We start from the raw sequence: 26036 nt of genomic DNA, 5'->3' as shown, positions 1-26036 counted from the left end.
AAGCTCTCTATTTTTATTCCACACACAGTGAGTACAAATGAGTGCAACACCATGAGCATGCAACACCTTCAAGTAACAACTGTCTGAAAGTGTGCACTAGTGTATGGGATTCACAGAGTTGTGACATTTATATACAGTCTGTGGTTGTGACAGGCACAAAAGACTTTGGAGATTGTGAAGAGAGACCAGGGGGGGAGAAGGCTATGACAGCAGGCTTTTCACCCTCGTTTAATGTGACGTTCAGAACCGATATGCACACTTTTGCCTGAGGACGACATGTTTTTATAAACTAGTTTGTTTCAAGCTGACTGAATCCTTTGGACCCAAATCAAATCTATATATGGGAAATATTACTTTGTTTGTGTTCCTGGGCCACAGGGAATGAGGATGTCGAGTTCAAACTGAAAGAACATTCAGTTCACGATGTGAGAGCAACTAGGTGATGAGTCCTGAGTGTGTAACTCCTCTGCCAGCCGACCACAAGGTTGATACCTCCAGGTGGAGTTGGTGTGGACAGGCCAATTTACTCTCGGAGGCATTCTGGGAGACAGGCCTTGAGTAATCCCATTAATCTTTTGTTCTGAGACATCCAGACCAAACAGAGTAAATAATGGAACAATAGCATTGCTGATCTCCTTAAATGCATGAGGCAGCTCATCAGGCTTTGATTTATGGTGTTCCTCTGTGGGACAGAGGAACACCGGAGCAGCAGATCCACAGTGACAGCAGTTTGAATTAGCAAACACAGCCGCTGCCATCACAACAACCTGAATGTGATGCTTTACAAATGTTGTTTCTCCAGTTTCATTCCTAGGGAAACTGAGAACACATCTTCTATACCACATGCATTATCTTAAGTTGTATTTATATTACAAATGACATGTTTTAGCTTGGTTTAAGTTTGGTAACACATTAATAACTATATTATGTTACAACATATGAATGCTCTTGTTTTTATACAGCTGAATTATTTTAAGTATTAAGTAATGCTGACTGAGTTGCATTTTTATGTCTCTGTGTTGGCAACACCCTTTTTAAGTTGTCAATCCATTCATACTATTCACACATATACCAAGGATGATAAGAATTTGGTGGTAAAAGGGTCAAAGTGGAACTGTCACAGGGGAGTATCACCATCTTCTCCTTGTCCTATGTTCTAAAATTACAAATAACAAAATATGAAACATATTTGAGCTCTTGAATTATTGTCGAGTCTGATGGATGAAGACTTCAAGGTCATTCAAATTATCTAATTATATCAGGAACTATTCAATTAAATACACAGGCATTTGAATAAATAGATTTCGAAGTCCAAAAGTACTTTTCCTTACATTAATCTGCAACTTCTTTGTCTTCATTTCCTATGTATTTGTATTCATCTGTTTTATTTACTTATTTTATTTCCTCATAGACAGAAGAGTTTTAATGGAAGAAGGGTCATTATAAAAGTGACTGATAATACCTCCAATTAAGATATTGTCTAAATTTGTGCATATGATTTCTCATATTTAATTGTTTAAATATTTTAATATAACACTAAAATAACAGTGACAAACTACACCATCTCTCCTCTTCCTCTTACCAGACTGTGAGTTGAATCACCGTGCAGGGGGGATTATGGGATGCGAGGAACACCAAATAATATGCCATCATGTTGACAGATATGTCAAGCGCTCTCTCAATCTCCTGTGAAGCTGTAACTGGGCATAAGTATCACATGTGAATCAGTAATTGCTCACACTTGTTCCCTGCGGGCTGGTGCACCGTAAACAGCCGACTCATCCGCAAAACATAAGCTGGTATGAAGGAAAGTAACCTTTCCACGAGCTGCCACATCTGCTGCTGTGAAATGCGGAATACAGTGACCATGTAGGAACATTTCAAACAATGCAAGAATAATGGAACTTTTTTATTTTCATTTTGAAACAAAGAAGTGGACACTAAAGTAATCCAACAGATGTGGATGAGCGCAGACATTTTCCTCAGCTGTTGCTTATTCCCCTTGAGGTTCTGTGACCTTTACCTGGAGCTTCTTGTTGCGGCGCCTCAGACATTAATAATAGGCAATCCTAAACATGTCATGGAGCCTGAGTGGATCTGGAAAGGAAGAACGTGCCGCTTAGGAAGTGGAAATCTCCGCGCAGTCGTCAGTGGTGAACCGTACAGTATGCACGCATCTCACGAGCTGCCTGGGGGCGGCTCAACACTCTCCAGAGCAGATGGACTTCCTTTAAGGTGGAAAGGGCAGAGAGTTTATTGAGCTCAAATCCTCTGGGTGTGCGACTGACTGAAAAGGTGAAGTTCATTCTACAGACAGGCAGACATACACACTACTTCTTTTTTCCAAACAGGAGAGATATGGTTTTCAGTGGAGTGGACCCTGCACCTGGGGTCCATCATCCTGGTCTGGAAGAGGCCCTCTATTTCACAGATGGCAGAGCTGATGTGGGCCGTGGACTTTCTGCTCTGGGTTTTTGATTACGTGACCTGGTTTCAGTGCTTGAGAAAAAGGTGTGGAATGTGGAAAACAGTCTCTCTGACAATGTGCAGCTGGTTTCAAAGAAAGAATAATTCAATTTTCTCCACACAGCCTAATAGAAAATGTGTTGGCAAAAATTTGGGGTTAGGTATTTTCATCACTGAAAAGAAGTCACCAGGCAGTAAAAATGAAACTGGGCTTTTCTAAGGCTCCATCCTTATGACTTCATCTTTGTTCGAAAATGCATCAACTCTTTTATGGATACTCCTGGTGCCCAGACTAGTTTTAGAGATGATAAAATGGAGAAGTTTGAAAATGGAAAACTCCCGGGCAACGCCACCCACACGTGCATGCTTTCCTGATATGAGTGATATGAGTTTACAGGCATGTCAATGAGGATGGGGATTAAAACTGATTTGGAGCCAAATTGCTCATGTGGACAGAGGTCGTATGAGTTTGAAAATGCCAAGTAATGTGGGAGTTTCTTGGTCAGATTCACAGCAGTATTGTTTATGAAAAAACGTCTTCATCCTCCTCTGAAATACAGGATTCTTTATTTGCCTTAACGCTTCGTGATGCACAGCACCAAGTTATTTTGCAGACTCACATTATATGAACTATGTAAGTGAGACGTTGAGACTGGATGAGAAACTGGGTCATCGATCTAACAGCTCATCACAGTCTCTGTTCTCTTCATTCTGTCTGAAGGCCAATAGATTAACATGTGTTTCTATATTCCATTGATCCGGTTCCCTAATCCAGTCCCACATGTCAATGTCAACACCTCCAGGTGAGAAACTCCTGCCCTTGTCAGAACACGAGTACACACAAGTGACCGATATATAAACAGTGCATAATCCTTAGCTTAGCTTTCACACTGCATCCAGTCTTTTCACGGGAAACATTTTCTTTCCCTATTTCTTCGTTCTTGTTTAATGACCTCTCTTTTAATGACCGTTTCCTGGACGAACCAAATGTCTCTGCAATATTGTTGTAATTATGTTTATTATTAGAAGGAGTTCTGGCTCTCATCTTCCAGTCTACAGATGAAACTGCTTCTCTGGTTAAACTAAGTTCAGTCATAATAATCCAAGAACTGCTTCCCATCACCTGCCCTTACCTCATGACACCCACCCTCCCATACGTAAACACACACAGACACACACATATTCAAACACAGAAACACACACCCTTCCTCATTAGTGAGCTTGGTCTCCATGGAAACACTAAACAGGTGACAGTATTCCGAAGGGGGAAGGTTTTGGAAAACCGACAGGCTACCATCCTGTGTGTGTTAGTGTCGCTCTCTCTCTCTGTGTGTGTGTGTGTGTTTGTGTGTTTGGCTGGGAAGTGTGGGACTGTGGCTGTGCCTCTGTCCATTGGCGTCCTCACACTTCACGCTCATGCTGCAGGTTACTCAGCCTTTCACAGTATTATGTCAACACTCACTTCTGAATAATTTAACCAACAAAAAACCCCAAATGTGGCTACATCATCATCTGTCATCTTGTGTAGCTGGGAATGGTGAGTTCGAAGATGCCGGAGCTTATTTATGTATTGAAATATTTCAGGATTTCTGTCACTCTTCCATTATTATTATTATGAATATAATCATGTCAATTCATTTTTGTTGAGAGATGGCACTGACATAACAAAAATACATTAATGAAAAGTATAGGGATAAATAATTATTGATACAATTATAAGAATAAAACAGACTTGTATCACAGATAACTGATGAATAATCAAATGTTTGATGAGTCATATCCCAAAAGAACTTGTCTTATAATTGTTAAAGGGAAAAAGTATTTTTGTTTAATTCATTTTAGATTGAAAAGATATTCATGAATGGCTACATGCACTGTATGTAGTATTTGGGTCAAATTACAACAGGATTATCTAAATATCATGTTAAGCACATGTACACGCAGCCTTGATGTAAGCCGATGACAAGCTAACGCCTGTGAGTGAAGAGAGTGGTGGCTAACAGTTAGCTTCATCAAGCAAGAAGGTGCTCACATACACAGAGATACTCAGCTCTGATGGCATGACCAGACATTAGACAGTGTCCTGAGGCATGTCCCCTTAATGCTATGACAGCAGGGACGAATCCATAGTGGATTATCCGACCTCTTTGTAAATAGCCTTGTTACCACAACAAATAGAGCTGTTTGTGCACATAAGGGGAAACGACCAGAGGGTGGTCTGGTGGAGTGGGTGCGGGGTTAACCCCAATTCAGAGCGTGACAAGTTTAATATGTAGGGCAGCTTTAATGTCATGCCCATGAGTCGAGGTAAAAAGGCTTGGAATGCTGATGGGTTTCATGTGGGGGGAGCAGGTTCAGAGTTCATCATGCTAGTTAAGATTAGATAAAGATTCGACAAACCTTTCACATGTTGCCCAACATGGTTGGAATGAGACTGACGGAGAAGCAATGCTAACATAAGTCTGTCCTACAAAGAAGACAACAGAATCAGTCTTTTGAGCTGATAGCGATTGAAATTAAGACAAGGACGTCAGGTGCCATTATCATGAAGCAAAATAGCATAGACTGTATATAAAGATGGATGATGTGTCTCTACTTCCTTCACTATCCAGAAATATTTTAAAATATTTTGATACGAACGAGTCTGTGTAGCAGCAATCGGGATTTGAAAATCAATCCCCCGAAAAATTTGAACAAAAACTTTTTGTCTTTTTAGTTTGGTCCATGCGGGACGTATATGACTTACACTGCAGCCAGCCACCAGGGGGCGATCGAGTGATTTCAACCCAAACCATTTCCCGAGCTAGCCTAACCAGGTTGTTTTTGCAATAAGCCGAACCAAACATCAACCACAGCATTGGGGCATCATAAAATTATTCAACAGTCCATTGATCCAGACTTCCTTCCTCCAAGCCACGCTTTTTAGCCCCTCCTGGGGGAGGTGGGATATGCGGTCCGTCCAGCGGGTTCTTGGTCTACCCCTGGGTCTCATTCCAGTTTGGTGTGAACAGACAAATTATGTTTTTCTTCCGATAGATGCAGAACAGAAAACACTGCAAAGGTCACGGTAAAGGTCAGTTCAAGCAGGAAGCGCTCAGGTGTGACCCATAACACAGCTCTTTTCTAATCAAGTGTAGCAGTGACCCATGACAGTGTGACAGTGTGACAGTGAACCAGTGTGAACACTATGAGATTGAGGCAGCGAAATGGAATCCAGCCATTATTCATTTTTTTGTTTACTCTTGTGCTTTTCGTACTGTGACATGTCAAAAAGCCATATTTACACTTCCTGCAGTGTAATGACCCGAACTTGTCAATGAATCTATGTTGGAGCCATGCTGCCTCTTAAAGCCCGCGTGTCTGTACGATCCTGCTGCGAGACTCATTGTGAGAGAAGCATCCCAGAGAGTGTTGTACAGTTTACGTCGCCATGGTAACAGGACTCAGCGGGGGCCAGAGGGAGGGATCGGGCATGCACAGTGGATTCAAATGTTGCTACAGGTGAACACGCATGACTTCACATGGGCCCTTGCGCTCTGACATGCGGAGGTTTCAGCTGACACACGTGTAGGGATGATGGGGGCAGAGAAATAGGCTGAAAACATCAGTGTGTCAGCAGCTGCCTCCCCGCAGCGGCCTGTCAGACACGGACGAGGTCTCCCTCCCGTCCCTTCCTTGCACAGTACGCTGCGCTTCAGGTGAGTGTCAGTCTGGAATCTGCTAAAGGTTCATTAATATTAAAAATGCAACCCACCAGCAGTCACTGAGCTACTGCAGATGTGCGGAAATAGAAGGAACGATGTGTGGATGACTGAGAAGGTGCAGGAACAATCTCTGTATGCAGAGTCAAGATCCAATTACAGAGCAGCCACAGGCACAAACTGTCACAGACATCACGTCGGGCTCTTTATAAAATGCCATGCCACAGAAAATACCCATACAGTTTAACTGCAGTTTTGCTGCAGGTAGAGACATCCACTGTCAGAGGTCTCTCCGTGTCCCTGTGGATATACAGTAAATGAGCGCTCTCCTCTCTTACCTGACTCTCTATGGTAATGAGAAGTGACACAAAAGATGTGGCTGATTTCCTATATGGCCCTGGCAGTCGCTTTGCATTAGCAGGGATGACGGGTGATTAAAGGGGGAGGCAGAAAGTGGTGTCTCGCTGAGTGACAGTCAAATGAGGGAAAGCGCGAGTGAGGCAACAACCTGCGAGAGGCAGGAGCTTGATTACTTGATCGCTCTCGCTCCGTGCGGCTGCTGTGAGTGCATGCAGGTTCCCAAGCTATTTTTAATGAGAAAAAGATGCAGATGTAGATAGTCCAGCTGAGTAGCTATTAGCACTAGAAAAAACAGCACTTTGATTGAGTACAACATTATCATGCTGTTTAATTCAGTGCTATACCTAAAACGTGTTATTATTCATGCAGTGAAGAAAACAACACTTAACACCTCCGAGGAATCAGAAGAGTTTGCCATTTATAGACGTGTAGCTGTTTTGCTGCTGGCATTTCAGAATTTGTACCTGACATTTAACCAGCACACATATTAAAACTGAACAATGCCATTGTGCATGATTGTCTAAATTTTAACTTCCTGATTTTTTTGTATGATGATAACAACACAAAATTGTTCTAGAGACGTATAGACTTAAATAGACTCGAAGCAAACAATGTGAACAGCACAAATGAAGCAACGCCAAAGACACAAAATCTGCGTCATTCGCTTCATTTAACTTGAGTGAAAAGTTTGCACGATGCGTTGTTATGAAAACCAATCAGCGGTGAGAATGAAACTCACCAGACACAGGTCCTGGCACGGACCCTAGCTAGCAGGTCGTCTAACTGGCAACTGGTCAGCCTTAAGTAGCAAAGGAAACGGCAGTCGTCCAGCTCCTGGAGACGACTGAGAAAATTGCATGCATTGTTTTGGCTTCACCGGCTTTTCCAGTCAGTAGTCCTCCTCCTCCTCTCTTTTATTTTCTGGAGGAGAATGGGCAAATATTTGCAGATTGTGTTTACTAAGTACCGTAAACACAACAAATACAAATTGACACAAAAAAGAAGTGTGAGCGCAGCATTATTTCCAGAACACCTCATCTATTAATCAGAACGCCGGCGGTTTGATTCCCCTCCAATCTGCATGTTAACGTGTCCTTGGGCACTGAACCCCAAATTGCCCCTGTCGGCTCCGTGTGAGTGAGGATGGGATGTGTAAGTGATAGACAAGTGCTGTATGAGTGTGTGAGGGAAGGCGTGAATGTGATCTCTAATGTAAAGCACTGTGAGTGGTTGTAAAGACTGGAAAAGCACAATATCAATGAAGTGAATTTAACATCTAACACAATCCTAAATTGATTGTAGCTAATTCCTGCATCCTGTCGTTTCCTCTTTTGTCTATAAAATGGCATTTTTCAGACATTCAAAGTCCTGATGGTCTTTGTTTGGATAAGAACGGGTTTCCACCAATTTATCCCCCCCAACCAAACCTCACTGCTGTTTTTTCAATCCAGAGGGGACCCCCACATGTGTCTGCTAAGGGTCTTTGTGCCTCAGGGAGAGCAGCATGGGGGGTTTTACCCTCTACTGTTTTCAGGAAGGGATTAGGAAATTTATTGTGATTACGTCTGCGCTGTGTTCCACCCCCAGACCCATTCTCCTAATCATCTCTTGTTGCACAGAACACAGCACAGCATCAAGGTCTGCTGCTCCTCCGGCATCTCAGCCCCCCCGAAGGCTCTCATTTAAATGTAATCCAAATCATACTAATAACCTCAGCAAATTAATTACCATGTTTTACACTAATTAAAATGCCTCACCCAGTCTTCAAGACATTTCGACGAAAAACCACCGAGCATGCGTGCCTCTTAACATTTCCCATACGTATCGGTTTACATAACATCGGCGTGGTAAGTAAGTACTGGAGAGGTGAGGGGTCGTGTCAGAGCCGAGTGACCCAGGTCCTTGGTGTCTCTGGAGGGAAGACCAAGCATAGCGTTGTGGGGTAGCTCATATTGCAAAGATGTCTAAAAGTCATAATCCTTCAGCAAAAGAAGGCTGATGTCACATCCACTGCTGAGAGCTGCTGACCCCTCGGCCGATGGGATGGGAACTTCAAGGCCTTCACTCAATGCAGACCAACAGATTTTCAGTTTTCTCAATCCAACACATATCTGATGATTTTTACATTTTAAAAATAATTAAAAAATACAACAACCGCCTACTTTGGTTACTTAACACATAAATCCACTGACACTTTTATGCTAGTGTCCAGAGGCTTGGGTGTTATGTTGCCTCAGTAACTCAGTAAACTTTCAAGTTTAATATATGAGTTTTATGTTTGACACACATTTCAGATTACAAGAGTACATTTCACACTAGGTGCTGGAATAAAGAGAGAGAAAAGCCATTTATACTTTCTTAACTTAACATTTTTTAATTAGAGGCCATATTTTCATTTAATTTATCCTTATTTAAGCAGGAGGATCCCATTGAGCTACAATATCTCTTTAGTCCTGGTCAGGACGGGCAGCAAAGTTTCAAATATAGATACAAGCAGGGACAAACATACTAAAACACAGCAAACTGCCTAGAAAGGACTTACATAGAAACATGAAATGACATATTGATAAATGAAAATTACTGAAATAAATGAATGAAATTAATATATGAAGTTGATTAGATATGAGGTGTTTATTTGCTAAGTGATACATTTGAGTTTTCACAGCATTTTGCGACATCGACATAAAGCAACTGCTTGACGGTGCATACCCTGCGTTTAGGCGTAAACAATGGTAGGACATTATGTCAACATGACTCATAATAAACATCATAATCAAAATAATGTCCTATTCAGAATAAGGTTAATAGTTGGAATATTTGTGTCCATTTAAACGTAGCCAGTGTCAATCACTCAAAATAGCTTTGTCACATTAACTGAGCGGCTTTGTAAAATTTAAATGTTGTAGTGATTTAATTTTCGTCTAATTTTGTTGGCTAGTTCATCATTAGTTTAATAATATATAGAGAGTATATTTGGTAATATATAATATGAGAGTACAAGGCTGTGGCTACTTCCTGGAAGCCTTATGTACAAGTGCCGACCTGGTACATTCCAAATTTTAAAATAGTCTCAGGAGAAAAAATATTGTTCATTTTTTGCCAGCATGCGCTCATGCTTAACAGGTGGTGGGTTCTCTGCACAAGCTGCTGGGCACAGAGGGTGGAGCGGGGACGACATCACCTCATATCAATCCTAACTACCTCTGGCCTTTATCGCCACAGATGCATGAAGCATGACACACTGGATGCTGGTCAAACTCCAGCTTGGACTGAATGAGGGATACTTCATCTCTCTGTGAGGCCCGTCACAAATCAAACGCAGAGGAGGTTTATTGAACACTGAGACTTCCTCGCACCCATCCTCGGCTCTGTAAATAGCTCAAATCACTTCCATCTTTTGCCAAAGTAATTTCTCAATTTTACCAGCCCCAGATTTAGATCTAAATTCAAACGGACTTTGCATTACGTCAACTAGCATGTCAGAGATTGTTGGGAATCCTGATCTGCTTTGAGTGAAACTAGCACAGCCTTGACTAGCATGCTTGTCAAATGGCCCTGTCCTGGGCATCATGCCACCGGTCTATTGCTGGAGACATGAACTCTTGGGAATGTTGGGATAAACAGTAGGTCACTGTATGATTACAGCTCATGTCCCTTTTCCTCTAAGACACCGAAAAGCAACTGAAGAACAAGAGAGGCAACAGAGGTGTACTGCAAGCTTTCAAGTCAAGTATATTTAGATCTGAAATCAGTTAAAAAAATTGGCAGATATACAGCCGACACTAGGTTATGGACAAAATATGGCTAAGTTATAAAGGAATAGTTTTTGAAAGTACTCCTACCTTTCAAAACAAGAGTCAGATGAGATGTAATTTTTGTTTGGTAAATGTGAATTTAGCAACTACTTAGCTATAAGCTTAGCACGAAGGCTATCTTTATTCAAGAGCACGATCTTTCAGTTTGAAAGCATTTACGGATATCACTTTCAGATTGTTTAATGCTTTCACTCAAAACCTTGCACTTGCACTCATAAGGCATCTGCTTGTGCTCAAACTGTGCGCTTGCACTCACAGGATTATATTCAATGGGAACAATAGAAGAAAAGCAAATCTAAGCACAAGCAGGTGCTATTTGAGTGCAAGCACAGAGTTTTGAGTGAAAGCTCTGAAACTGAAAGAGCATGCAGTCGAATAAAGATTGGGAAGAAAAACCCATAGGAACCAGCTAGTCAGGCTCAGTTCACAGTTAACAAAATCAAAGACTAAAATCGTCTTCATCATCATCATCATCATCATCATCATCATCATCACAAATTGTTAATCAGAGGTAAATAGTGAGTTAGGGTGTTTCTCCTTCATTTTAGTCTCTTTGCTAAGCCTCACCAGCTGCTGGCTGTAGCTTTGTATTTGCTATACAATGGTATCAGTCTTTCACCTAACTAAAAAATAACAAAAAGATATTTCCCCCCAAAGAAATTCTGAGAATTTCACATGTGTATCCTTCACATATTCCCTAATTTGTCTGTTGTGGTTCAGCCATATTTTTCAGGTCAGGTTTACAGAGTTCCTCTTCTATTTTGTTTTCAACAAAATGTATCACTGATACTGAAATTTGAGCTGGTGACTGTATTAACTTATTGAACCTGTGGGAAAGTAAGTGTTACATCTCAAGAATCCATTCCATGAGTTATAATATCAGGTTTTGACTTAAGCATGTCTTTTTAATACAAATGTGTCAGCACAGGGCAGAGAGGACCTGACCTCAGGGGCTGTCCCACAGTCTCGTACACTAGGGAAAATGTGGAAAAGAAAAGGTCTCCAAACACCGTCCTCTCCACACAGCAGGTGGCTTTTTTCCTTCGGATGTGAGGTGGACGCGCTCGTTTGTTTCTGTGATTGGCAAGCCAGACGTGAGGGGTTTGACGGAGGCTGCGGGGCAACACATAAGAGTCGGCCTGGACCCACTTGGTATGCTGCGGGCTCTCAAGGGGCAGAGAGAAAGGACGGGGGCTTGGCTCGCTGCTAATCTAGTTGGCAGATGACTGACGTCTCCCTGTCCATCAAAGTGTGACCTGGGGCATAGTTTTAATGAGATCCATTCCACATGACAGGCGCCACCTCTCCCTGGGCTGTCTGTCTGATCGCCTGCTCTGTTCCAATCAGATTGCTGAGTACATGTGTTGCTGTTTTACGTACATTGTGCCTAATTGTCTGTGTGTGTGCGTACATAGAAGTGTGTGTGTGTGTTCTGTGTGTGTGTGTTCTGTGTATTTTAAATGTCTCAGAAAAAGGAAGTGATGTCTGGAAAAGTGAATGAACATGTCAAACTCAACACCAGCCTGTCAGCTGCTTATGTCAGACTCAAGCCTCCGAGTTCTATATCGTTTTCAGTAACAGCTCATTTGAGGTTGAAAATGAGCTTGTCAGCTCAGTAGAACAGCACAAAGACCTGAGATGCTGAACAGGCTACATTGTGTAACAGTTTGTTAGTGGAGGCAGGAGCCTTCATTCCACAGTTTGATCTGTCAGATTCACTTTAGAGTTCATGTGTTAAGGTGGAATTTGTGTGTGCAGGCTCGCATCCATCATCCACTCATGAGAAAGCTGCTGGAGCATCAGTGTCTTGGCTTAGTGGTCTCTGTTGGTTTGTATCAGAGACATCTTGCTGGGAGGTTGTGCAAAACTCTGCCCAACATCTTTAAATAATCCTGAGAAAGGGGGAAAAACAATGACTACTACGTTTCTATCCAAGCTACGGATAGACACAGTGTCCAGTATTGCACAAGGTTTGTTGAAGTAATTAATACACAACTCAAATGGTATCTGTGTGGTCTAAGGCAATGTGATAGGAGCATGACGAAACCAGCTAAGGCTAAATCGTTCATGAAAACATCTCTGTTTCTGCTCATCCAGACTAAAAGGCAGCCCTGGAGTTTTAAAACTACAATGGGGCCAACAGTGTTTCCAAACGTTTCTGTTTCGTTGGCTCTTAAACGCCAGGGTAGTGTGGACGTCAGGCGTATCCTTTCGTAACCCTTTCAAATGAAAATCTAGTCGTATGGATGTGGCCTAACACAGTGAGTTATCTGGTCAAGCAACAAAGTGAAGGAACATCCCACCTACAATGGACAGCAGCAGCATATCTGAGATTATACAAGCAAATCTTCTGCGTTACAAACCAGAAGTGTTTCGACCATTGGCTGCTTTTAGAGAATTAGGAGCCAGATGTGCAATTTATTAGCAGCTGGCTGAGGCTGGACACTGTCCTCAATGATTGACCATGAAACTGTCAGCACGTGGTAATGCCGGGGAGTAATATTTGTCAAGAACCTTTATATTTTAAGTTTTAAGTTTTAATTTCAGTTTCACTGTATATCAGTATAAACTGACACAAATAACCATTGCATCAACAAAAAGTGACAATTTTTAGGGCCCCAGAGTGTTAACTACTCAAACTTGAGTGAGTAACAATGCTGTGAGCAGACTTTTTATCTGCGCGGCGAGGACAGAGCACTGATGGGAAAGCAGACGGTGATAAGACCAGGGGACTTTCTTCTGGGATTGACTGGGGAGCCACCAACAGTTGTGACATCCTTCCAACAACATTTCCACAGTTAATTAAATTGCAAACTAATCCACAGAGAAAGACATAGTTGAGAACATGCGCTTGATGTGCCAGCCTGTCTCCAGACAACTTTACAGCACAACTGCTGCGGGAAACACTGGGAACAGATGTCCAGATAGATTTGCTGGACATCTATCCTTTCTGCAGGGCTGAGAAAACCTTTCGTCATTGTAAAGAGATAAAAAAAGACTCATTGTGTTACATAGAAAGCTTTTTTTCTTATTATTGCAAGACACTGTGTCTGTTTCAACTAAAATATGCAAAGCCACGGTCATCAATGCTTTCGTTTTGTAAAAAACGCCCAGTCTGTCACCGCTCCCAGCTCCTCATCTGTGATACTTTAGAGTCCCGAGTCTGTATCAAGATGGAATTCTTTAAGTTTAATTCAATTTAGGTGTAGTTCTGTCAACAGGCAGACAGTCGAAGGAGAAAGCGGAGGACGACGAAATAAGTGTAACAGGGCGAACAAAGAAAATGTGGCGGTTGGTTCTGCAGAAACCGTCAGTAAACAAATTATGCTGTTTGTTGTTGTAGGTTTTGGTTGCCCTTCCACTTTCTTTTGTCTTTCATGAACACAGACACACACATGCAAAGCTTTCTCCCTCTCTCTCACATAAGCACACACACACACACACACACACACACACACACACACACACACACACACACACACACACACACACACACACACACACACACACTGTGTTTGGTCTCCATCGCTCGCTCCTATGTCATTTTGAATTCTTGAGCCACCTGTTTCACAGCCTCATCACAGCAAGTGATGACAGGAGGATGAGATGGGGAGAGAGGGGGGAGGAGGAGCGAGGGGAAGGGTGAAGGACAAGGGACTCAGAGTCCAGAGAGAGTCATTTCAAAAGGAGAGTCATCATAAATATATATTTTAAACACAATGACACAAATGTACTCAGCACTACCCTCGTTAGTTGCAGAGTCCAGAGCCACGATAGCAGCTCTGCTCTCACTTTGAGCCAAATGCTAATGTCACCTGTCATATTCCCACAATGACAATGCTAACAAGCTCACACAGATGAGCCTATAATATTTGAATGATAACATTTGGCTGTGGCTATTCATGGAAATGTTACTTTTATTGTTGTTTACTGCTGTTTTATCCTTTTGTGAAGTATAACTTTGTTAAGAAAGATAATATACAGATATTATATAATGATTACAATTATTGTTATTATTATTATAAATATTATAATTATAATTATAATTATTATTATTATTATTATTATTATTATTATTATTATTATTATTATTATTATATGCAGTAGTAGTAGAAGTAGTAGTAGTGGTGGTAGTAGTAGTAGTAGTAGTAGTAGTAGTAGTGTTTGGTCATAAATCAAAGTAATTGACAAAGTGACATTTTGCTCTGATCTGGTGAGGGGATCACTACAGTTATTATAATTCATCCTGAAGGGAACATGAATGTCTTTATCAAATTTCATGGGAATCCAGCAAAAAAAAATTTGACACATTTTTACGTAAAAACCACAAATGTCATCCTTATGGTGTCGCTAGAGGAGAGGTCAGGAGACCATCAAAGTATGAGGTCCGCTTGTATAAAGCTTTAGGTCAGTCCATTCAGTAGTTGTTGAGATTTAGATTTTGAACATCCACCCATCCCATTCCTTCTTAATTGTGCTTGTTTTAGCTAAATTTAACATTCACTGCTTTCCATGAAAAAGAGGAAGATGAAGGGAACAGGAGACGAGAATCAGAATAAGGTTTCTGTGTTGCAACATAATTTAGTTTCAACAGCAAAGTCCTGCAAAGCCAATACATCTTTTCATAGATTTTCAGCAGCTGAAAATGAATAGGCTACAATGCAGGGGGGGAAAAAAAACGAAAACTCAATGAAAACCTTACAAAATGAAAAGGTTGTTTTAGTCTCTTTATACAATTAAAGAACTGGGCTGTGACAAAAACACAAAAGTCCATCGTATTCAGACCACAGACTACAGTCGTTGGAGTTCAGCTACCAACGCTGACCACTTTTTAGTGCAGCGAAGAACAAAAAGCATAGTCATTTCCTCTGGCTGTCCACAGTCTCTCCCTCCGGCCAGAGACTTGCGGCTGGATGCCGATGAAGAATGACACTGACAGACCAGACCCTCAGGGGGCCCTCGCCAACAACGCTGCCTGGGAAAACTATTACACAACCCCCCCCCCCCCCCCCCCCTCTCCCAACCAACCACAGGTAGTATAGTTGGGGCACCTTCAGCCACAGAAGACATGCTAAATATAAAACCATAGTTATTGTTTGCAGTTTTACTGTGAAAAAGACAAGGGAGAGAAAAGAGCTGATACTGGTGAAGAGACGCCACCAGACAAGCAGGGGACAGGATCAGACCTCATGGAGCCTGTTAGGAAACAGCTTTAATTCATACCAAATCATCCCACCACAGCTGCCCTCCTCCGTTCCCAGGCAGGACGCATGTGAACCAGATACAATGAGACAAACTGGTGTCATTTGAAAACACAGAGAGAGGGGAAAGAAAGGCAGCTGTCCCATTTTTAGCTCCGCAAAGCTCCAGCTGAGTCATAGTCAGCTTCGGTGACAAAAGAAGGAGGAATAGATACGAGCAGAAAAATGATAATCGGCCAAACACGGTGCGAACTGGGTGGGAAAAAGTGTTCTTGAAGAAAAAACAGTGCCATTAATCTTCAGAGTGCAGCTCATCTGTGAGTGATCAAATGTAGAAAAGTCGACTGAATTCACATCACAGAAAATTGGCTAATTATTATTTGGCAAATCTACTCGAGACGATCAACATTATTCTTAATGTGTAACAGTGAGGCTATTGTTTCAGCTCGATACGGTGTCTTGACTTTTCATTGTTATAGTCAATGTGTTCCAGGCCAACAAAAATAGCAGAAATCCAAAGTATTTTTTCTAGTTTGACTTCAATCGTAAACTAGCAGTTTGTGGTCTGAATGGGAATCTCCGAGCGGGGAGTGCATGTCTCTCCTGCAGGCATGAATGTGCTCGTAGAACTATAGACGAACGTTGCTGTATTTACCATAAGAACAGAGAATTGTGGTTCGGCAATTACAGCAACAAGACAGAAAACCTGGAGCTGCTCCAAAAAACGAGAGGCTGACCCCAGAGTCACCATTTTCAATACAATTTTTACATTCGGTTTCTAAGTACAAGAAATCGTCCTCTAATTCCTGATAAAGACATGTCCAGGGTTTGCATGTTCTGTCCTGTGTCAGGGTTTTCTCTGGGTGCTCCAGCTTCCTCTCACAATCCAAAGTCATGCAGATTGGGTTCTAGACTGACTGATTGACTCTAGACTGACCATAGGTGCTACTGGGAGTGTGAATGGTTGTTTGCGATACGCTGACGACCTCTCACCCAATGTCACTGAAGATTAGCATTGTTCTTCTCCTGGTGGTGATGGTTTATGTTACTGAGTTTGTTATAAGGTGAAATAAAGTAGATACACTAATAACAGGGGTCCAAAAACAGCCAAAGTTTTTGGGACCTGATTCAAGTTTTCTCCTCTGTCTGCCAGCCCCGTGATGGAGGTATGACTCTGTGAAGTGCGGTGTTATCTTTTTCCCATTTAAATGCTAATGAGCACGCTGCCCTGCTAGTCAAAGTGCTGCGGAAACTGTGTGAATTTTTAATATCTTACCGCAGCAAAAGGTAGCAGCTTTCCCAGTCAGGTGGAGGGACGAGTACACGGTGCCTCATTAAATTCGACACAAATGATGTGTCCCTCGGAGAGCGCCGAGGTCCATCCTGCCTGCATCCTCCACCTCTGTGTGTGTGTATGGTCATCTGTGTGAGGGTGTGTGTGTGTGTGTGTGTGTGTGCACTGGCATCTGTGACGTCTATGATGTGTGTGTGTGTGTGCGTGCGTGCAGATGTGCGCAGCGGAGTGTGGGCTGCACTTGTTTCTTCACCTCATCAGTAACCAACAGCTGTTAATTGCCTCCCATCATGTGGTGACGGCTGCAGACAGAGGTTGTCACAGCCTGTTAATAATTACTTTCCACGGCTGCTGGAGTCATTGGTGGCAAAAGGTTGAAGAGAAATTCATTGAGTGTAATGAAACTCATATGAGAGCGTGACCCTGGCTCTTCTACTGCCTGGATTTGTATTCCCTACCGGCACCTGTTTCCATGAAAACCACTGGTGTCTTCTCAGTAAACGCTGTGAATGATTCCTTGTTATATCGTTGCAGTGGATGAATAACTGTAAAATGGTTCTTTGGCACGATCCTCGGAGAACTCGGTAAGAGTGACAACAATAATCGATGCAGTGTTGCCTTCATGTCCTCCAGGAAAATGTCAGCATTTTTAAATAGATGTTCAACCTGGAGTCAAACTTACGTCAGAGAAATATCTGAAGGGAAGTGGCGTGGTATCTGTCTACTAATTCCAGAAATCTCCATCTGTCTGTCTGTCTGTTGAACGCATATCTTGAGAATCGTTCATCTTATTGGCTTTACACTTGGCATGTGTATTGTTAAGGGTCCACGGAAGTGCAGTGTCAAATTTGGTGCAATTTGTATACGTGATAGTTCATTATTGACGTTGAATGAAAAGATGAGCAGCACCCTGGACTCATCAGCGTAAGTGACGCTGTCGATCACGACAACAGCACCTTCATGACAACGGGCATGATAACGACAGCTACAGATTCTCCAGTTCGGGGTTCTGCGTACTGAGTGGCATTCAGTGACTGAGACCTCTCACACAAGCACATCAATGGAAAACATGAATGCAAAAGCCACAACACTAATGCAAAAGTGACAACACAACTGCAAAAGCCACACAATGGAAACACTACCACGATGGAGGAGAGCAACAGCGGCTGTTGACAATGAAACAAGCAGTTACGTACTGTGGTCAACCCGCCGCTGCTTAAAATTGGATGCTTGTCTATTCAAGGTGTAATTGTACAGCTGCACGGACCACCTGAAAAAGGAGGAACACATTGCAGTTGTGGCGTCGCTTCTGCATTTGTGTTTTTCTGTTGTCCTCGTGTGAGTCATCTCTGCCATCAAAGAGTCGAGCTTCACTAAACTTTGAATAAACAGGTGAACAGCGCTGTGTAGCGGCGGTGGTGCAGCGTCATGGCTCTGTGGACTGACTCCTGCAGCTTTACTTGCCGCGCCTCAACAACTGCAGGTCACTTTTACAGTTTCAGAAAGAGAAGCTACAACCAGCATCACCACAGAACAAACAATTCCAAACAGGCAGGTGTAGAACAGGCTCCTCTGCACTGGTCTTTAACAAAACTGCTAAAGAGACAGAGGAGTTGCATCTTGCACCAGCAACAATATTCAACTTCAGATTTTTAAACCTGGCTCCTCGCACAGAACAAAACGCCTCAATGGAAGATTTCTTTTGCAGGATTCCTCTGCATGTGCTGCCTCTGTGGTCTGGCACCCGATTGTGATCTTTGGTTTCAACATTATCTCTCCCTCCTCGCTCCTCAGATAGCTGCTGGAGAAAGCAACGCTAGAGGAAAAACTGGAAAGCATGAGGGACTTTTGTGAGGGCGGGCGCTCCTCAAAGCCAGGATTCAATAATTGCTTTCCTCTTGTCTCACGCAAGTGACAGATGGTGAGGCCACCAGAGGCCTGAAGATGGGAATGATATTGTTGATTAAAAAGAAATATAGGAAACAACATGCAGCTGCTGGCTTCGAGAAAGGGGAGGGAGGACAAAAAGAGAAGAGAGAAGGAGAAAATAGAAGCAGAAAAGAGCTGGGAAACGACAAAAAGAGTATCGGTAACGAAACAATTAAACTTGGCTGATTCACACACGGTTCGATTGGACGTTGCTTAAACTGGTGTCATGTGAAATTTGGTTGAAGAGATGTTATTGTTTCAGTGAGTCATTCATGGTGAGTCCTGCGGGATGGAGAGTTGTTTTCCAGATATTTACGAAAGTTGTTATTTATTTGGAGCTGAGCAGTCTGGTGCACAGACCACCCTTCAAACATGACGCCCACCTGCATATGTTGAGCTCTCTGCGTCTTTGTGAGCCAGTCTGACGGTTTTTTTTAGCTCGTCCAAGATTCAGTTTGACTGAAACGTATAAATGTCTCCTGGTGTGTGCGTATGTGCTAATAGGTGTGGAGGGGTAATTGTTTCCCAGAGCCCTTTGCTGCTATCAAGGGAAATTTAACACTTTCTAATGACAAATGCTGATGCCGAGCTCTCGTCCCTCCTCTGTGCTCAGAGCATCAGAGCCTGGTTTCACACGGATCCACTAATGAAATGAATTTATTTTATCTTTCAAAGGACAGAGAACTGAAAGATACGACCAGAGATCCAGTATCTTCATATTCACAGAGGATCAGTCAGCAAAAGGGAGCTTTGCATGCTTTATTTCTAATGTAACTTATCTTCATTACAAATGTTTGATAAGGACACAACGAATTAGTCTTGGACTGAATTAAAGCTGGGTTTGGTAATCTTGGAAAAGCTATCAAGACAAAGCAAGTGACCCCACCCTCTCTTATTGGCCAGCTCGCTAAAGCCACGCCCCCCAAAACACATGGACGTGCACCGCTAAAAAACTGCTAAGCCAACTTTTCCGTGAGTCACTCAACGATCAATCGTCTCTGATTCATCTGAGTAATTCCTCTCCGCCTCTGCGGCTTGTGAAGTCCGGGGGAAAGGATTGGTTGTCGACACATCCCGTCTTGTCATTTTTAAGACAACCATATTTATTTATGGCTGTTGGGACGTGAAGAGGATTTCAACAAATAAGATAAAAAGTGTTTCAGAAACAAGTTACCCTCCCAGCCTTTAATGACTGAATGAATCAGTATATTGCAAATCATTTGGGTCCAAGTGAAAGTCACTGTATTTGGCAAATTTATATTAAAGTTTTTTTGTATATATTATATATAAGTTTCCATTTAATCTGCGCGAAATCTAAGCTACTGTATTTATCATTTATGCAGTAATAAGCATGCACACTGGGCATCAGCTGCATTGCGCGTTGACTGGATAAGAAGCTCAATAAGCCATCGTGATCAGGGGAGGGATCGAGTGAGATTAAAAGATTTAAGGCTCCATTTGCCCATGAATATCTGATGCCTATCTGAAGCCCGAGCCTGTGATCCTCTGTCAGGTCGCAGAGGTGGCGGAGGAAATCTACCTTATCCCGCATCTGGCCACTTTTCAACGGTTGGGTAAGCGACCGTGCAGCTGAATTCCTGTTGCACAGCAGCTGTTACAGCACCAAATAAAAAATGTTTCTTCTCGTCTGATATCATTTGTCTGCTTGTTTTTTTTCTTTTCTTCTACGCCAGAGTCAAAATACAGCATGTGATTCATACTTCATTCAAAAAGCAAACACTGTACCACAGTGTGAGACTGCCAATACCACCAGATACTGAACAATTGCTTGGCTCAGGGCGGGCGTCTGAAAGCCTCTCAGCTAAACTTGATCCTGGCTCCAGTGCAGTGAATAGAAATCAGTAGCAGGCAGTTGCAGGCTAATCTAGTTGAGAAATGACCTCAGTTCTATTTTTTAACTGTAACAGCCTCTGGAGGAAGACTTACTACTCCAGTCATCCGAAGAACAGATCTCCGTGGATCATCTGAGCTCAGCACTGAATTTATTGACGTAGTTTGGACGCAGGTTGCATTGTGATGAATTTGTCATATCCCTCAGATAAAATAACGCCCACGTCGCATTAACACAAACTTCCACGTGGGCTGTATTACAGTGAGTCTTTGCATTGGTTAATTATGGGAATATTTCAATTTAAGATGTCACTCAGTTTATAAACAGTAATACAACCCCAAATCCAGTAATTAGTAAATCCTAAATCAAGGCTGGTAACTAAGGGTGACCGGGCTCTTGCCATCAGCATCACACAGCTCTGGTTCTGCATAAAAGCACTTCAATTACTGCTTAAAACATGTTTTTTTTTAAGGAAAGCATGATTTTTAACTGGTTTTGATGGATTTTGTTTATTTTTAATATCAATTTTATAATATATTTGTTTTGTGAGTCTGTTTTGTAACGTTTTATTCCCATGTATTTTGTAAAGCATTTTGTGAGCTTGTTTAGTAGAGTACTATAGAAAGAATTTATTTTTTTTATAGACATAAAATTTAATTATAATATATGTATATACATGTATGTAGCCATAATATCGATATCTTGTCTCGAATGTACATGTCAGTGAATATTTGTTTAGTTGTCAAAGATAAATACTAACGGCAATGCAAATAGATTGTGTTATTATAATAATGTATAGGAATCATTTCAAGGTTTATTTTCAACATTTTGAATCAATCAAATCACACTAACATAATATAAAAGCAGCCTAAAGGTAATTTTGATTGCCACCAATACCTAGAATCAAATCAAATCATAAGACGTTATAATGAGTGGTCTGTTGGAACATTTTAAAGACACCTCTCCTCCTCTTCCAGCTCCACCTTCACCTTCGCACCGTGGACCGTGCGGTGTTTCGGGGCGGGGCGCAGCGTGGAGATGCTAAGGTGTATGTTCCCTCCCCCATGGGTGTGTCCACCGCCTGGGAGACTCAAGTCTATCCACCTGCGAGGAGCCGCTGCTCCTCACTCCACATTTGAGCGTCGTTGCGCACGGTCCTCCTCCTCCTCCTCCTCTTCTCCACTCAGCTCATCTCATCTCTCCAGGAGCTACTCTTTTGTTTCTTACCTCGTCCAAAAAAAGGGGGGGAAACAAACACAGAATCTGCGCTTTAGAGATCACTTCAAGTTTAAAGCGGCTGCGTCAAGTTAGATTCAAATCCAAGCTTTGTTTGGCTCTGGGATAATCGTGCGGGATCTGCGGCGGATACACTGATACTCCTGCGTGCGGACAGAGGAGCTCAAAGGATTTGGGTGGATGGTTTTAAATGTTCACCAGCTCTGGCACAATATTCACCGGACGCATCTAGGAGGTAGGTTCAAAATGTAAAAGCTGCTTTTGGTAACGTGACAAGTTAATTTCTAATCAGGGAGATAAATCAGCAGGAATCCAGCCTCATTTGGTGGAGTCGAGCTAAAATGAATGATCCACGCGCTGCATCTGCAAGTATATAAATGTGTTTATTATGAAAGTGGAATGATTTCTGTCTTATTTCAAGATAAGAATGGCTTTTACGATGCACTTCCATTCGCCCGCGGTTTGTCTGTATCTCTGGTGCGTGGGAGTTATTCTCCCAAATTGCCATTATACTCAAACAGAGCCGTGTGCGTGCGTGTGTGTGTGCGTGCAACGTGGATTGTGAGGCACTGAAAGTTAAATGTTTCTGCATGTGACGCTGCACCTTCGCCCTTCACAGTGATCAAATGTTCCTGCAGGAGCCCACTAACACCTGACGATCTAAAAATCCAAAGGTCCCCATAAAAATAAATGACACGTGGTTCATGTTCGAGTCCTCATAACTCAGAGAGGCCGTCACGCTTTATTCTGGTGGACTGTCTCTGCCTTTGGAGTCCTGTCCTGCCTCCGGGGCTCAGCGTGGAACTTGATCTTTAAGCCTCGACTGGCAGTTTGACCTCAAGACTCCAGATCCACGTTTACAAGTCAGACCAGTGCCATGCGTGGATAATCACACTGGAGTTGTTTCCAAACGCTTTGGCACGCTCCTTGCTTTTCTGTGCTGCTTATTGTGTCACCAGAGCTGAGTCCTTTTTTATGTGTTGGATGTTATTATGTTCAGCGGATAACAGCACGTTGATGCGCTTTGTGATTTTTAGTCTGAGAGTGTGCCAGTGCGCGCACAGGCTGCACCAGCACCTCCGTGTGTGGTGCCGCTGCTAAAACTCGGCCCCTCGGTGTAAAATAGCAGCGGTGATTTCTCAACGAGCGCGTTTTGTTTCTCCGTATTGTGAAAAGTGAGGTGTGGTGAGGTGTGGGCAGCTCCTCCAGCTGGAAGGAGACTCCGTGCGTCCACAGTGTTGCGTCCGTAGCGCGCAGAGGCAAAGCCACGCAGCAGGATTAACTGTGGAGGTGCAGGACAATGTCCATTACAATAAAAGTCTCATTAGAAAATCCAGTTGCATTGATGCATTTTATGGTTCAAGTTTATATTATTTGTCTTGCATACAGAACCTGGATATAAATGGTTTAGATTCCACAACTGTGCACACCAGATATAGAAGGGCTGCACAGAAACATATCAGGCTTTGCATCAAGGTTCTTTGCTTGATTTTTCTTTTTTCCAGTGTATTTATGAGGTGTATCTAGTTGTGTTAGTTTTGTGCAAAGCCGCACATCATTGAATATATTTAGAAAATTGTTCCTTGTTCAAGCACTTTGTGTTTTTTCAAATACGCTTAGAAAATGCATGTATTGTTAGTAAATGACTCAGTGTTACCTGTTCATTATCTAGACTCTGTTGGCTCCTTGATGAACTAAATCTGTTTACACTTCTCAAAATAGCATAAAATATCTCTAACTTGATATGTAAGAACTATTTGATGCTCGCTCGCACTTTCTCACTACCACATGCTCACACTATGGTCCATAAGGTTTTTACCGTCCATGCAGACAGTCGGACCTCATAGTTTCAGCTGCTGTGGTGGCATCAATGCAGTTCTTTCTCTCATGCGAGAATGTACCTGAAGTCTCAGTAGACTCAGTAGTCTGTGAACCTGTCACTCAGAATCTGTTGTGCATGAGAGTTACCTTCTGCATCTGTAACCTCGTTACTGCCATAGATTTAATTAATTCTGTCAGAAACGCTGTGACTACTTTTTTTCTCCCTAAAGACAACTGAAAGAACAGGTGCAATTAAGGATCCGCCCCTGATTCATGACTTCAATATCAAAAAGCTTGAATAGATCTAAATCATCGTGTGAAGAAGTAAACTGATTAGTTATTGCAGCTCAGTCAGGGTTGGTTGCTGTATCTGATTTGTGAGGTGAACTTGCCTCGGCTGTTGTCTGACACTCGTCCCTCTGTGTCCCTCAGCTCCCGGACTCTCCTTCCCCCCCTGTTAACAAACAGAGGGACCATGTTGTGGGACAAACTGTGCTGGCTGCTGGCCCTTCTGGCCTTGTCATCCGCGGTGCTGACCTCCTCTAATGAGCCCCTCTCCGCTCCGAGGATCTTCCTGTCCTTCAAAGGTAAGCCACTGGAATTACTGCTGTGCCCCGTGACCCAGTTACTGTGTTTCTGCTGCACACATGTATTGATTACTGGCGTAACACTCAACTTCTGTCGGCAGTTACTTTGATTACTCGCTCTTGTTCACGGGTAAACTATTGGCCCTGTCTGAATTTAGGGCTCCACAAGCCCTGGCATTTGTTCCTCCCGTCCTGTACAGAGTTAGTGTGTCGGGGGAGATGCTCTGCTCATTGTTCTGACTATTCAGGGCCCAGAGAATATGTCTTCATTTAATCGCATGGCTGCTATTTGTTCCCCAAACAGGCCTTTGTGTGACCTCGCCTCCCTTCTGAAATCAAGTCAGATTTAACACTTGGCTGGGCACCGCACTCAGAGATCCAGCGTGTTATGAATGTTTGCCAGTGCGCCATCAGACCCTTTGTGTGTTGAACTGTCCAGTTAAAGTAGGTCTTAGTGGTGCAGTCTGCTGTGTCTGGTGCTGGCACAGTCCTCGTGTCCACGTGAAGCTCTGCAAAAGATTTTAATGAACCTCTGACAAGTTCGGATCCAAGTTTTTTTTGTTTTGTTTTACAAAATGGCTACACTTCAGATCAAAGCTGTGTCAAAAGTTTGGATGAGTGCAATCTTTTAGGAATCCAAAAACTGATGTCACATAATAATAATGAATAATGTTGAAAGACACATTTTGGTGACAGATGTGATGGTGTCATGGTCTTTTACTAAACCGATGAAAACCCTTTGTAAATGAAGGGCATTGCCAGTGGAGGTTCGTCCAGCAGTTTTCAGTTATGAACTTGGGAAAATTGGCTGTAGACTATTTTCCAAACTTTGTCTTTCACATATGAGGAAAAGCAGCAGGAGATCATCTGGGTTAACACGTTAACAGCAACAGGAAAATGTCCAGCATATTCAGGTGAGGGCTGGAGCCTGGGTGGAACATGCAGGAAGAAGGACATGACGTATAAATTCTGCTGTGGAAATCACATATTTTTTTATTTACGGCACGTTGACACCAAGGTCGGCCCTTATTGCCAAATTTGTTAAGTTGTTTGCATCTTCTACATGTAAGGCACCTCGTTTTCGTCCCCTTTCTGGACATTTTCTTGTTCTATTCTCACATGGGCTCTCTCAGAGATTTTCTGCACAGTTTTTACTTGGGCGTTGCCAGGAACAGTGTGCGGCAACTGACTCTGGAAATTTGTGTTCTCACGTACAGCCCCTCTGGAAAGTTTCAGGAAAATCTGCGGGCTCCAGTGCATGTCTGAAACCAGCGACAGTCTCTCCTCCCTCGCAGATACTTTTGCTTACCTGTTTGTTTTCTCTCTCTCTATAATCGAGCTGAATTTCACACTCGACCGGTTTCACATTTTCTCAGTAGAAAGGAGGTCATTTATTTTCCGTTTCTTTTAATTGAGTTCCTTTTGTTTTTAATTAGTTTCTGAGGTGACTTTTATGCCTCACAGAGCAACTTCAGATAGCTGGAGTCTACAAATGCACCTAAGCTGTGCATTCCCTAATTGTATTGGTTTTGCAGCGTACTGCAGGGAATAGCTCCGTAATGTGCGTTTATTAATTTTTCATGTGCCAGTGTGCTTAACCAAATAATTGCTTTAGGTTTCATAATGTCTGTCTTGTGCTGACACACAGATTTGGTTGACTTGTAATATGTGTCTCCTGACGACAGATGCAGTTTATTTTTAATAAGCGTTTCAATTTTGATGATAAAACAAAGTGGGACAAACGACTCACTGTATGTAAACTGGAGCCATGTAA

The 26036-nt window shown here is 42.5% G+C and overlaps 1 protein-coding gene across 4 annotated transcripts in view; it reads left to right on the top strand.

Moving 5' to 3' along the window:
* Window positions 1-21733: 21733 nt before the first annotated feature.
* The window catches only part of LOC117761016 (semaphorin-3F-like), a 52325-nt gene continuing 48022 nt past the window's right edge, over window positions 21734-26036 (top strand). For 2 of the 4 annotated variants that reach the window (XM_034584569.1, XM_034584564.1), the window contains exons 1-2: window positions 21735-22089; window positions 24108-24262. In XM_034584569.1, the coding sequence (XP_034440460.1) occupies window positions 24151-24262 (112 nt within the window). In that variant the 5' untranslated portion in view covers window positions 21735-22089; window positions 24108-24150. Of the gene's footprint in view, window positions 22090-24107; window positions 24263-26036 lie in introns of all 4 variants that reach the window. The other 2 variants (XM_034584568.1, XM_034584565.1) reach the window with 2 other exon arrangements.

This window comes from Hippoglossus hippoglossus, chromosome 5 (assembly GCF_009819705.1).
Source record: "Hippoglossus hippoglossus isolate fHipHip1 chromosome 5, fHipHip1.pri, whole genome shotgun sequence".
NCBI classification, from domain to species: domain Eukaryota; kingdom Metazoa; phylum Chordata; class Actinopteri; order Pleuronectiformes; family Pleuronectidae; genus Hippoglossus; species Hippoglossus hippoglossus.
The sequence above is the reverse complement of the archived record's forward strand: the minus strand, read 5'-3'. Positions and strand labels throughout refer to the sequence as shown.